The sequence below is a fragment of the Diplodia seriata genome (assembly GCF_021436955.1).
Source record: "Diplodia seriata strain FDS-637 chromosome Unknown scaffold_4, whole genome shotgun sequence".
Taxonomy (NCBI): Eukaryota; Fungi; Ascomycota; class Dothideomycetes; order Botryosphaeriales; family Botryosphaeriaceae; genus Diplodia; species Diplodia seriata.
Window position 1 is genome coordinate 392,594 of NW_027117311.1, and position 12,757 is coordinate 405,350.

General features: G+C 56.3%; 4 protein-coding genes across 4 annotated transcripts; 3 read left to right on the plus strand and 1 right to left on the minus strand.

The window, feature by feature from the left end:
* Positions 1–545: 545 nt before the first annotated feature.
* On the minus strand, positions 546–5,717 carry SLS55_003969 (uncharacterized protein; the record flags this gene model as incomplete). Its single annotated transcript, XM_066775431.1, has 3 exons — positions 546–578; positions 1,812–2,500; positions 2,714–5,717. The coding sequence occupies 3 exons, from the start codon at positions 5,715–5,717 to the stop codon at positions 546–548; spliced, it is 3,726 nt and encodes a 1,241-aa protein (XP_066633312.1).
* Positions 5,718–6,089: 372 nt separating this feature from the next.
* Positions 6,090–6,777, plus strand: UBC13 (Ubiquitin-conjugating enzyme 13; the record flags this gene model as incomplete). The annotated part of the gene is made up of 4 exons (XM_066775432.1): positions 6,090–6,142; positions 6,200–6,288; positions 6,416–6,547; positions 6,596–6,777. 4 exons carry the CDS (start codon positions 6,090–6,092, stop codon positions 6,775–6,777), a joined length of 456 nt encoding a protein of 151 aa, XP_066633313.1.
* An 814-nt stretch (positions 6,778–7,591) lies between these two features.
* On the plus strand, positions 7,592–8,817 carry SLS55_003971 (uncharacterized protein; the record flags this gene model as incomplete). Its single annotated transcript, XM_066775433.1, has 2 exons — positions 7,592–8,708; positions 8,762–8,817. The coding sequence occupies 2 exons, from the start codon at positions 7,592–7,594 to the stop codon at positions 8,815–8,817; spliced, it is 1,173 nt and encodes a 390-aa protein (XP_066633314.1).
* A 556-nt stretch (positions 8,818–9,373) lies between these two features.
* RPL24 (60S ribosomal protein eL24) lies at positions 9,374–10,106 on the plus strand (the record flags this gene model as incomplete). The annotated part of the gene is made up of 3 exons (XM_066775434.1): positions 9,374–9,424; positions 9,558–9,701; positions 9,819–10,106. The coding sequence occupies 3 exons, from the start codon at positions 9,374–9,376 to the stop codon at positions 10,104–10,106; spliced, it is 483 nt and encodes a 160-aa protein (XP_066633315.1).
* Positions 10,107–12,757: the final 2,651 nt, after the last annotated feature.

Below are 12,757 nucleotides of genomic sequence, written 5' to 3' on the forward strand. Positions count from 1 at the left end.
TGCTTTTGCGCGTTGGTTCCTTGCGTGCCACTTGCACGGCTAGTCAATTTCATGCCCGTTGCGTGCCTCTTCAGTCAAGTGGTGCAGGAGTGAGCGTGACATGATGTGCTGAATCCGTCTGTTTTCTCCGTGTCGTGTCTGCCCAATATGGGAATATGCTTAGGAATAACCCCTTCAAAGCTATCGAAACAGGACACAATTACAGGCGCTCTAACTCAGACATCTATCCGACAACCTATGCAGATGATGGGAAGGGTGATTGTCCTTCCGAAGACTTGACCAGCACTGTAACTGTTCGGAAGCTACTTGCGCCTTATCAATGGTGGCATCCACATAAGTTGGGGAAATCAACAAGTCGCGTGCACCACTGCAACACTGTGGCACTGACGTCCCCGCATACACCCAACCGGTTGAAATACATTGGTAATCGAATTCTCCAGCACAAGTTCCTCATAACTTCCACAACCATGTTTACGCAAATGCCTACAGAAACACCTGAAGCCTACCGATTGTAGTAGCTGGGAAATAGAACAGGACATGGGTATCTATCTCATCAATAAAACGGTCTCCTCAGCCAACTACGGCACATCTACACAAGACCGCCCCACAGCAGAATTATTCCAACAACCACCCTTCAAAGCCTTACTTTTACATACACCAATGTCAAAGGAAGTCATACAGAATGAAGAAGAAGCAACAAGGAAAGCCGTGATACTTTTTCATCATCTGCGCGCCTCTCGGATCTCACATGCGCACGCACCCAGCCAGCCACAACTCTACACATTTCTTTCTCTTTCTCTCTCTCTCTCTCTCTCTCTCTCTCTCTCTCTCTTCCTCTCCCACGCGGGCAAGCACCGAAGCCAAACCAACGACCACCACACCACTCACCCCCCACAATACCAACACACCCCACCCTGCACGCCACCATCATCCATCATCATCAGCGCCCCCTCACCACCGCCGCACTCCGCATGCACCGCATGCCCGCACTCCGCACACGTCCGATACAGGCCGTCGAGCTGCAGCCAGCAAACCATGCACGTGCGGACCCTGCAATTGGGCGGCGGGATCGCGGGCGTTGCAGTCGTGGACGCTGTCGCACCCAGCACAGTACTGGGTGGGGCGACGCCGGCGTCGCCCGGGTCGAAATCCGTCGTCGTTGTCGTTGTTGTTCCGAAGGACGTGGTGGTGGTTGTGTTTGTCGACGACCACGTGCCCATGTTACCGCCACCGCCGCCGCCGCCGCCGCCGCTGTTGTTGAACGCGGTGCCGTCGTATTCGCCTGATGCCCTATCGTGCGGGGGGTGCGATGGCGGTGGTGGTGGCGGCGGCGGCGGCGAGGCGGACCAGTTGGACTTGATCGAGGGCGGGCGCGTGGGGAGGGGCGTTGTGGATGGGAGGTGGTGGTGGTGGTGCACGGCGACGGAGGAGGAGGAAGAGGGGTGGTGGTGTGCGAAGGGGTTGTGGAGGAGGTAATGGTGGTGGTTGTTGTTGTTGGCTGGGGCATGTTGTTGGCTCGTCGTGTTGTTGTTATTGTAGTTGTTGGTGTCGGCGCCACTGCCGCCGCCGCCGCCGCCGCCGCCGGCGAGCTGGAGGAGGTGGGAGGGGTCTGGAGTGTGGGTGCGGGTGTGGGTGGCGGAGCTGTGGGGGGTCGTGCTGGTTGTGGGAGGGCCGGAAAACGGTGGCAGGGGCAGCGGGCAGAGGATGAGCTCGTCGGGGATGATGGTTGAGGACTATTAGGTTTTTTTGCAAGTGATTAGACAAGAAGTGTGTGCAACACATGATTCTTTGGGGGGAGGGGAGGAACTTACCCTTGTGCCATTGCTCTCCTGGCTGCGGCCTACAGCCAAATCGTCCTCGTGTGCATCGTAGACCTCGTCTTTAGCCCAATAGCTCGTCAAGCCATTGTACTTCAGAACCTCGCTCCGTTTAACCTGCAGGCCCCATCCAGCCAGTTCGTTGTTGGCGTAGCTTGCCCGATAAGCAGCGTACATCCAAGCATGTTCTTGATCCAGCAACGGAACTGACAGGTAGCCATCATCGTCAAACTGATCCTGGTTCTTGAGCGTGACTTGAATCACGCTGCCATCTGCGTTGCGATCGGTTGGTGCAATATCCGTTTTATCGTCCTCGAAATTAGGGTAGAAGTCATCGTCATCATCAAAATCAGGTTCATCGGCAGCGGTCTCGTCGATGCTATCAAAGGAAACAAATCGTTGCTGTTCGTTCGCCGTCTGTGTGGTCGCGCGGTTACGCTTGCTGCTATTAGAGCGATGTGCAGACGACGCGTTGGAGCCGGTCGAAGCGCCCCCATAGACTGTGTTCGGGCCCCATGTTACGCTGCTCTTTTCCGGTGCAGAAGTAGAGAGGTCTCCGTCGAAAGTTCGTGTCCGTTGACGAGCTGGAGGGGAGTTGTTTGCGGTTTGGAATGGCCGTGAGAAAGAGGTCAAGGCACTCGTGAATGGTGTGCCGCTACGCTTACTGCGCTCGGGAGATGACGCTAAACTTGCGTAAGCGCTAGATGCGGAGCGAAATGTACTAGAGCGAGAGAATGTAGGAGGTGGTGTGTTTCCGGTTGAATAGGGAGTGGTGGGCCCGCTGGGCAAATCGCCACCCCATGGACCGTTTGAAGACCCTGCAGAACCAAAAGTATTTAGTCGCTTGTCGTATTTAGACAATCCCATGTCATTTCCTATGTGCGGATGGAAGTGACTGTTGTCGTATTGATCCGTAACTGAGAACTTTGGCTTGAACAGGCTCGCAGCAACGTCCCTGGAAGGGAAATAATCCAAAGAAAACGCAGGGGTCCTCATGGAGAGATGCAAGTCCGCGTGAGGATTGCGCATCATCATCCCAGTGGTTACGCCCTCACTCGCTGCTGGCTCGTGGAACATGCATGAGAGCATAGCCAGCATCTGGCTGTCCGCAAGCCTCTCAAAGTGCTCAAAAAGTCGCTGCACCAACACCTTGCCAAACGGATGGTGGCCCCACTTGACACGACTCTTCAATTTCGGTTTCGCAATAGCCTCGGGTTCGTCGAAACTCAGGTCAAGGCCGCTGTCTTTCTTGCGAATCTGAACCGCTGTCCTTTTCGCTACTACGAGAATCGGTTCGCGGCGGTAGTTTTGCTGCATGACCTCCAGCGGCACCTGATCCGCAATGATAAGACCAACGAGGTTCCAGATATCAACCAGCTCAGTGTAGCCGCAGTCTCGTGCCACTTGAGCGTTGTGCGAGCAAACATCGGCGGCTTCGCCAAAGACTTCATATCGTTCGGCGAGCTCCCTCTTTGCAGGAAGCAGATCCTCGAAGCTGCGTATGGTGATGATGGACTTGGGCTTTGGAGTAATAGGCTTCACATCGTAGCCGGCGCTGGAGTGCTGCGAAGACCGCTGGAACTTCAACGGACCACCCCGCCACGCGACTGGTGGTGCTATTCCAGAGAGACCTCCACGTACGGGTGAGCCGGAAGAGGAGCTGGATGAGGTTTCCCATGAGCCCTGGGAGTCGCTGTCGTCCGGATTATCCACGGCGGAAGAAGATTTCCTGCCAGGGTCTGGAGATTCCTTGTTCAGTTGACCTAGCATCTCGAATATTCTCTTGCTCTTGTATGTGCGACTGTCATTTCTCAGGGCCTCGAGGTTTGAGAACATGGGCTTGGGTTCGGGCTTAGGCGGGAAGAATGTGATCAGGCGGCCATCACTCGACCAGACCGCGCCACACTGTCGTGGAAGAGGAACGTTGGCGTTGGCATTGAGGGGCCCCAGGATATCCGTGCCGCTCATTTCCATGGCGGGAGTTGCAAAATCTGCACCCACTTCGTCTTCTTCGTCACTGGAGCTGTCTTCATCCTGCGTGACACCACTGTCCGTGAGAGCACCGTCCGAAAGCCAGCTGATACTCTCTTCGAGGCCTCGTTCCCCGAGAAGGTAGCTGATGATAGCATCCAAGGACCCTCTCTTGCGATTCTTGTATACTTCGGCGAGGGCCTTGATCTCGCTATCCAGTTTCGAGATTGTGGCTTCTGAGATGTATGAAGTCGTTTTCTCAATGCTACAGTGAGGAGTTGCCGAGACCGGGTAATCGGGTGGAAAGCGGATACTGATTCTCATAAACACAGGGGTCTCGTTTTCGCCCCATGGACCGTTCAAGGTGACGGTTGCAGTGCGGCGAGGAATCTCAACCTCTTCGAATTTGACCTTCTTGAACTTGCTGCCAACGTGCGTGATTTCGTCGCCGAGACTCTCGGGCGAATCCCACAACAGCTGCTGATCCGGCGAGAACACATCCGGCCTGGATCCGTGCCGATTGAACTGGCCATCGCGCCCGCCGATCTTGACTCCCTGCATCCAAGTGAGCTTGTCCACCGTCTTCTTCTCGCGGGTGCGAGCTTGCATAGTCGTCAAACCGCGGGCTTGCATAGATGTCAGACCTCGGTCTCGAGCGCTCGCACCAGGTCCTTGGAAGGCAGTCTGAGCATATGGTAAGCTAGGCTTGCTCATGCCGGCAGACTGGAAGAGAGCACTGAGCTGGCTGGGTGCAGTGAAGGGATGAGCCTGCTGCTGGTCGGCCATTTTCGTCTGTGGAGTCGAGACAGGGTCTTCATCATGGAACGTCTTGTACAGAGCACCTTGGCGCGTCATGAACAGCCTCTGGCGCGTCGGCTCACCCTTTTTGTATCCGACGGAGCCAAGGATAGTCGAGTCGATGCGATACAGATTCAGCTGACGATCACTGCCCCATGACACAAGTTGAAATTCACGCTGGTCGAAGCCATCATCCGTAACGTTGCCGCGCGTTCTCCAAAGAAACTCCTTGACTTGACCATTGTGACCCTTGAACGTGTGGGCTGCGCCCACTTTAGCATCTCGTTTGACATCGTCGTGCAGCCGCCGATCGTAGAGATGCAGATCAAAGTCGCCTCGCTGGGGCATGGCGAGCGCACCCCATCCAAAAGGGGTGTGCCTCGCCCGCCACACGCCAAAGGGCGTCCTGATGACACGCTCCAGCATCTCGTCTTCCTCGCGCGTGTAATCCCAAAACTTGATGGAGCCATCCAGCGAGCAGGTCAGAACGCCGCCTTGGTGCATGCGGTTCCAATCAACACCGTAAATCTTACTCTTGTGGGCTTCAATGGTGCGGAGAGGCTCGACGCCCTTGCGCTCATCCCAGATGCAGAGCAGCTTGTCATGGGCCGAGGCGAGGATATGGGGATCCTGCCTGTTCCACTTGACCTGCGCAGCGCCGCCATCCCACTGGGCATACGAGAACACAGGCCTGTCGGGAGCGCGCAAATCCCACTTATGCACAAAGGTATCGACGGCACAGGTGGCGAGGATGTCGGGATGGTGTGCGGACAGATTGATGTCGGTGATGGCACGCGCATGGGCATGGAGGGTGAGCGGCGGCTGGCTGGCATGGTTCAGGTCCCAGATCAGGGCCTTCTGGTTCGAGGTGCTGGCGACCAGGCCGTCGTGGCTGGCGAAGGGCGACCATTGCACGTCGGCAACCTCCCACAGGGTGCGATGGGCGAGGTGGCGGGGCGGCGAGTAGGGGTTGTCAAGATCTATGATGTGCAGGCCCTCGCGCGACGCGAGCACAATGTCGCGGCTGCTGGGCGAGATGGAGGCGGAGCCGACGGGCTCGTCGACGCGGATGGACGCATCGCGGCCGAAGGTAGGGCTGTCGAAGGGCGAGCTATCGCCGTGCGGGTGCATGGCGCGGTGCCACGCCCAATTGCGGCAGCGCAGCGGGCTGGGGCATGGGGAGAGGGGAGGCGCGAGGTGGGTGCGGCGCACGGGAGATGGGCGAACTGGAGTTCTCTGGCGGGTGATGCAAGATGCGGGAAGTGCCGAGGCCGTCGACGTGGGGTGTTGGCTATGACGAGCGGCAGCCCTGCCACGGCCACAGAGCAGCAAACGCCCAAGAGCCCCTCCCAAGCCCGCGCCCTCCACGAGCTCCCACACTTGCCCTGCGCTATCCACCCCGCAACCACGCGACGCTCGCTCAAGCGCCCCCAACGCCCTCCAAACAACCGCCCGCCGCCGCCGCACCGCCCGCAACCACCCCACGCCGTCTGATCGTTTGCCATGGCGCTTCCCAAGCGTATCGTGAAGGAGACGGAGCGCCTGATGGCCGAGCCGTAAGTGCTCCCGCAAGGATTTTCTGCATGCGCGTTACTGAGGCCTGCGAACCACAGGGTCCCCGGCATCAGCGCTGTCCCGCACGATGACAACCTCCGCTACTTTGACGTGACCGTCCACGGTCCTTCGCAGTCGCCCTACGAAGGTACGTCTCCAGCCGCAGAGTGCGCAGAGTTTTTGGGCTTCTCGTCTGAGCTGCGGACGACTAGCGCTGGGAGCTTGGGCGCATGCATGTTTGGGGAAGAATTCTAAGCTAACCGCGTGCCTACCAGGCGGCGTGTTCAAGCTTGAGCTGTTCCTTCCTGACGATTACCCCATGACTCCGCCGAAGGTGCGCTTCCTGACCAAGATCTACCACCCCAACATCGACAAGCTGGGCCGCATTTGCCTTGACGTCCTGAAGAGTGAGTCGTCCCTCCCCGGCTGTTGCTACGGTGCTAAACCCACTCCAGGCAACTGGTCCCCGGCCCTCCAGATCCGGACCATTCTTCTCTCCATCCAGGCTCTGCTTGGTGCCCCCAACCCTGACGATCCGCTTGCCAACGACGTTGCCCAGCGCTGGAAGGAAGACCAGAACGCTGCCATTGCTACGGCTCGCGAGTGGACTGAGACCTATGCCAAGCCGCCGCAATGAGCGCGGAGACCAGCGAAGCGTGGTGCAGACCAAAATACTGGCGAACAAATGAGTGGCCAGGGTACATTAGGCTGGCGGAAAGCGGGCTTACCAATGTTGATGAGTGATGGATAACGGTTGACTATAGACGCTTCCATTTCCCGGTAGGCTACACTTGGCGTTACGGGTATGGTTCGCTTGACCGAGATTCCCTTCCAGCGTATTCACGCTGTTGTTTGATAGATGAAGGCAGTGTTCGTCAATGAAGGAGGCCAGGTACTTCTCAAGAGTTACGAGCCAGTGTGACGGTTGGCACAAATGAAGAATCCTTCTATTGGCGAAGACATTCCCATGCTTTATGCATAAAGCTTGATCCAAATTAATAATGTAACCAATAGCGAGGCTTCTCAACGGTACCTGATCGCCGTATCGAGTCCTCGTAGTCTCAAGATGATCTGTGGGTTGACTCGGATGGAACATGCGAGACGCAACCGCCCCGAAAAGCGACACCGACCACGTGGCTATGACGTGTTATGTTGTTCTTCACGCTATATGAGCCGGTTTCGAACAGAAGTGGAGTGGGCGCGCGCTGTAGAGAGAGGAATGGCTTCCTGCGGGCAAGTGCCGAATTCCAATGTCCCGAGCTGGCAAACTATAGTGAATGTCCGACATTCTGCACCTGCCGTTTCCGTAACCAGAGCAAGATCTCCTTCGGCTATAAACTCTTTATTTTGCGACACTACCTTCAACCACCACCGAAACTCTACACCCAACGCGCAGCAACCCAAGTGTCCAACCAACCCTAGGGCCACCTCGTCCACGACAGTCACTCAGCATGGACGGCCTGGGAATCACTTTCGCGCGTGCGTGGGCGGCAAAGGCGAAGGCGTCGAGGCCACAGCAAACCTCTTCGCCACAACAGATTTCGTCACCGCAGCAGCCGATCTCGTCGCCGCCCTTGCTCGACGTGCCTCAGGCCCGCGAAGCGCGCCCGCGCTCATCAACCCAATCTTCCGGTGACAGTTATATGGAGAAGAGGTTATCCGAGTTCCATGACTGGAAGCAAAAGATCACGAAGGACTTCTCGAGCAGGAAATTGGCGAAGCCAACCATCAAAGAGGAGTCACCGCCTCTTCCATCCACAAAGCCGCACGCCGTCGAGAAGTCTTCATCAAACCTGAGCCAGCGACTTCTGAAGCACCAGCTCACGCCGCTGCAAATCCCTCCACAGACCCCGCCGCAGCAAAGTGTTCCTCAGCAGAGCCCGACGCAGAAAAGCCCAACGCAGAAGAGCCCAGCGCAGAACAGCTCGTCACAGCAGAGCCCGTCACAGCAGAGCCCGTCACAGCAGAGCCCGTCACAGCAGAGCCCGTCACAGCAGAGCCCGTCACAGCAGAGCCCGTCACAGCAGAGCCCGTCACAGCAGAGCCCGTCACAGCAGAGCCCACCACAGCTGAGCGTTCCCAAGCAGAGGCCGCCGCATCAGAGTCCGCCGCAGAAGATCTCACAGCCACAGACCCCAGGCCAGGAGGGATCCCCGAGCACTCAGGCACACAGCTACAACCACAAGGCGCCGCCAGCCGTACGTGAGAAGGCGCACGTGCTCGCTCTCCGCGCCCGCGCTCTTCCCAAGCCAGACTTGAGGGCCCACCCCGCATTCCGCTCGCAGCACGTGCGCGTGCGCAAGAAGACGCACATGGCGAAGACCGACTCGGTCAAGTGCTGGCGCCCGACATACGAGCATCGCGACGACACGCTGTGGGAGTGCTGCGAGCACATGGACGTCGCCGGCATCTGCGAGGATTGCGGCTACGTGCTCTGCACGGCCTGCGGGAGCAGGTGCAGAGGCGAGGAGTGGTGCGTCATCAAGGGTTGCGTGCGATGCCAGACCAAGCTGGGCGTCAACATTTGCACGCCGCACCTGAGGGAGCTGAGGGCCAGGCCCACGGAACGTAAGTTTTCTCTTTTCGTGATTTTCGATGGCAAGTTGATGCGCTTGGTTTAGGCTTCTATGGTCACTTGGTTGAGCCGAGCGCGCTGTTCTTGATTGAGAAGCTTTGAAAGGATTGGAATTGCACAAGATCAGAGGTTGGGATTGGGCTTTTGAGAATTGTTGGTGTGGTTTTTTTTTGCAAAAGTATGACATGGCACTCCGGTGCCGGTGTCGAACGATGGCTATGAAGGTGGACTGGGGTTTGAATTAGCGTTAAGATCTTCAAAAGGCGCCAACAGGACGCCTCTTCCAGAGACTGTGCGGTAGTGGAATGCAATTGAAATTTCAAGCCAATGACCAGAAGCGGATCTGACTTGCATACGTGACGTGGGACCTGCAGAGCTACCGCCTCGCGAAGTCAGACGGCGAATTTCATGATCCGACAGGGAAGGAATGGGAGACGGAGCAGTGCGGGACGAAGAGATGAGGTTGACGATTCGATGATCGGCCGCCAAGGCCTCGCGAGAGGAAGTGCGGAAGACGCGCCAATCAGATGACGGGCCGATGTTGCTCCGCCGCACAAACGTCCGCTTACCCAAATTCTAGCACACCTGGTCGCCGACGACATCGAGAACTAACGACACAGCGACTCCACGGGTACCGCATCATCGCAACACCGTCAACATGCGGACCTACGACGACACCTTCAGCGGCCAGAAGATCTACCCGGGCAAGGTGCGTCGCTTTTCCCCGCGCCCCCGCTGCGTCGGCCGTCCGCGACTTTTCCACGGCGCCCCGACGGCTCGACCAGTGGCGGCACCGCCCATGTCGGACTCTTTCGCTGACGCCCATCTTTCTGGGACTGCAGGGCAAGCTCTACGTCCGTGGTGACAGCAAGATCTTCCGCTTCCAGAACGGCAAGTCCGAGAGCCTGTTCCTCCAGCGCAAGAACCCCCGCCGCATTGCCTGGACCACCCTCTACAGGAGACAGCACAAGAAGGGTATCTCTGAGGTTAGTCAACATCGGACCCGCACCGCATTGGAGAAGGACATCAGGACGAAGCTTCGATGGGATGCGCCGGAGCAGATGCGTGTCGACAGGGGCTAATGCATTATCGAATAACTACAGGAGGTTGCCAAGAAGCGCTCCCGCCGCACCGTCAAGTCCCAGCGTGCCATCGTTGGTGCTTCGCTCGATGTGATCAAGGAGCGCCGCTCCCAGCGCCCCGAGGCCCGCGCCGCCGCCCGCCAGCAGGCCATTTCCGCCGCCAAGGAGAAGAAGACCGCCTCCGAGAGCAAGAAGAAGCTCGAGAAGGCCAAGTCCGCCGCCGGTGCCGCCAAGGGCCAGACCCAGAGGATCCAGAGCAAGCAGGGTGCTAAGGGTTCGGCTCCCAAGGCCGCCGCCAAGACCCGTTAAAATGGGATTGTGATGGGATAAGGAAGGGTGCTCGGTGTTGCTTTTTCGAAACGGTTGCCTGCTCTCAAAAATTCTCGGATCAAACGGGGCGGTTGAGGATACGGGCTGAGTTTCGTTGCCGGTATTGTGACATAGGGTCAGGCATTTACACGGCAATCCAGTTCACGTCCTTGCGTCTGCCTGTCGAACCGTGTCACTGTGAAAGCACCGCTTAGCCGGCATTGAGGAGAGAATACCCTTAGCAATTGCAACGGCAGAGTACACGGGAGCACTCAAACCAACTTGAAGAGTATGGACCATGAACAAAGAAACGACTGCGATCAGAGCCACTTCGGCGCCCACAATGCGTGTCCCTCCATCACTATGCCTGTCGTTCCATGCCCGAGAGTGTCGGCGAGAGCCTCGGTTGCACAAAACGCGTGATTCGTCTCAACGCGCATTCCTGCAACAGACTCGACCTGCAGCTCACGAGATCCCCCAAACACCCTGCTCTGGTCTGATGCACATACGCAACTCACATGAAACCCGATCACCTTTGATGGACAGGTCGCATTCTTACATGCCCGGCAGTTCTCGTTTTGAAACTTGTCTGAAGCCGTTAATGCGCACGTTTGACGGAAACCTCTCTCCACCATTCCGTGCTTTGTGCGCCGGGACCATCGGAACGTAAGCAATTTGACGGTACTTCGTCAGCTGTGCGCCGCCCTGATATGCAATTTGCTGATCGCTCCGCAGCCGGTTCTTGCTAAATAAAGATGCATGAAACCGTTCAGGTGCGTGGCACTGATTCCTACACGTCCCCGTCCCACGAGTTGACCCTTCTGCCGTTTTCGGCACCGCCTTCGCGTCTTCGTTGCTGCGCCATTCTTCTCCACGCCGGACTACTACGATTTTGTACGGCGTCGATTGGGTATGCATTCCATGTTCCTGAAAAGCTGTTGTCGGGGATCTCCACATTGAAAAGCCATCGATAAGCAAATAGTACAATAGTAAGTGTTGTGATGGACGTCACGCATGCTGTTCAACTTGGTTCAGTCACAGTCTTTCCAATTCTGTATGCCCTGAAACACTCACCCGAGCATGGTTTTTGGCGCTCCGCGTTGAGTGTGCTCGTAAAGTGTGCTTGGATCAGACCCATGGTGTTAACGTTCCTGATGGGTTTGAGTTTGTTGCTATGGTTCTCATGGCCATGCATTTCTCCTCAGGCGATCAAGAGTGCTAACATTTAATATTCATACCAATTTAACTACCTTGTCCAGCGCATCAAGAGCAAATGTCGTGCATTTGTGGCGGTTAGCGAAAAACGTAGGGAGATGTAGCTACAATGACGTCACTGTTGCTTGTCCGGGTAGCATGCACTGCTACTTCCATCTTTTTCTTCAATTTCCTGTTTCCCTCTGACATTTAATGGTGGTAGTAAAATAGAGGAGGGGACTTCAACACAGTGTCAGCTCCATTGGCCCGATACCCCGCTTCAAAAGATCGTCATCACTGTTCCGTTGAGAATGTCCCAGGTGCCATCTGCAGCCCCTGGCGCTGTGCCTTCCTAACATTTCATCCATGTCCGCGATCGTGAACAAAATCCCAGCTGCTTATGTCTTCTCCGCTCTCGATACCCTTGCCACTGACAACTGGCACCATCAACCACCATCAGTTGCCGGCGACTTGAGCGGCCAATCACGTCAGCTACTACCCGCACACTCCACCGCCAGCGACACCGGAGGTTGCTCACCACAACAACCACCCGCCCACTAGGCCATCTGCGACGAACATGAGGTTTGCCAATTGGACATGAAGATACAGAGGCAACTCGAACGAAGGTGAGCCTTTCCAGCGTCTCGTGCACAACAGCCATTCATTCATACTGGATCACATTGAGTTACTTCACTTCTGAGAGAAACCAAGGCATTGACTCGGCTCCACCGGATCAGTCAGCATCGTTTTCCAGCCATCGCCGCGGACTTGGGTACACACCGGAGCGCTCCTTTTTCTTTTTTTTTTCCCCCCGAATGCTGATTGGTGACAAACTTGCGGACGGCCGCTTTCCAGGATACATAATACAGACTCGGAGATGCTCGGTAATATAAAGAACGGCATCTTACGAATCCAGCGCTATGCTTCGCCCTCCGCCGACATGCAATGGAGGTCGACCAGGCCGATCCCGGAACTTTCTTGGTTGAATGAAGAGACGAGATGTCCGTGCGGTCAGTATCACGAGAGGTTGTTTCATCTTACATTCATCAGGGTTGAACTTTACTGTCGTATGCCAATGGCTCTTTGTTCTTTCCAGGAGGCGGGTATTTCAGGGAAAAATTCTTCCCCGTGGCAGTGACTATGTTTTGGAAATAGTCAAGCAGCGGCTAGAGAAACAGCGTAGCCGTGGCTGTACGTATCAGGTTGCAGGTCCAATTGTGATCGTAAGGGGTTAAAGTAATCAGACGGGCGTAGTTATCTTTTTTTTTTTTTTTTTTACTTCTGCATACATCAGCGTCAGCATCGGATCTTCATGAATCTCAATGCTTCTGTAATAGTTCAATATTCCTGGCACCAGTGCCGCGTAGCCTGGAACGTTCCATGCAAAGTCTGTCATTACCACTTATGACCTACACATAAGCTGAAATTTAACGAGAAGTACCGTTTAACACGCCTGG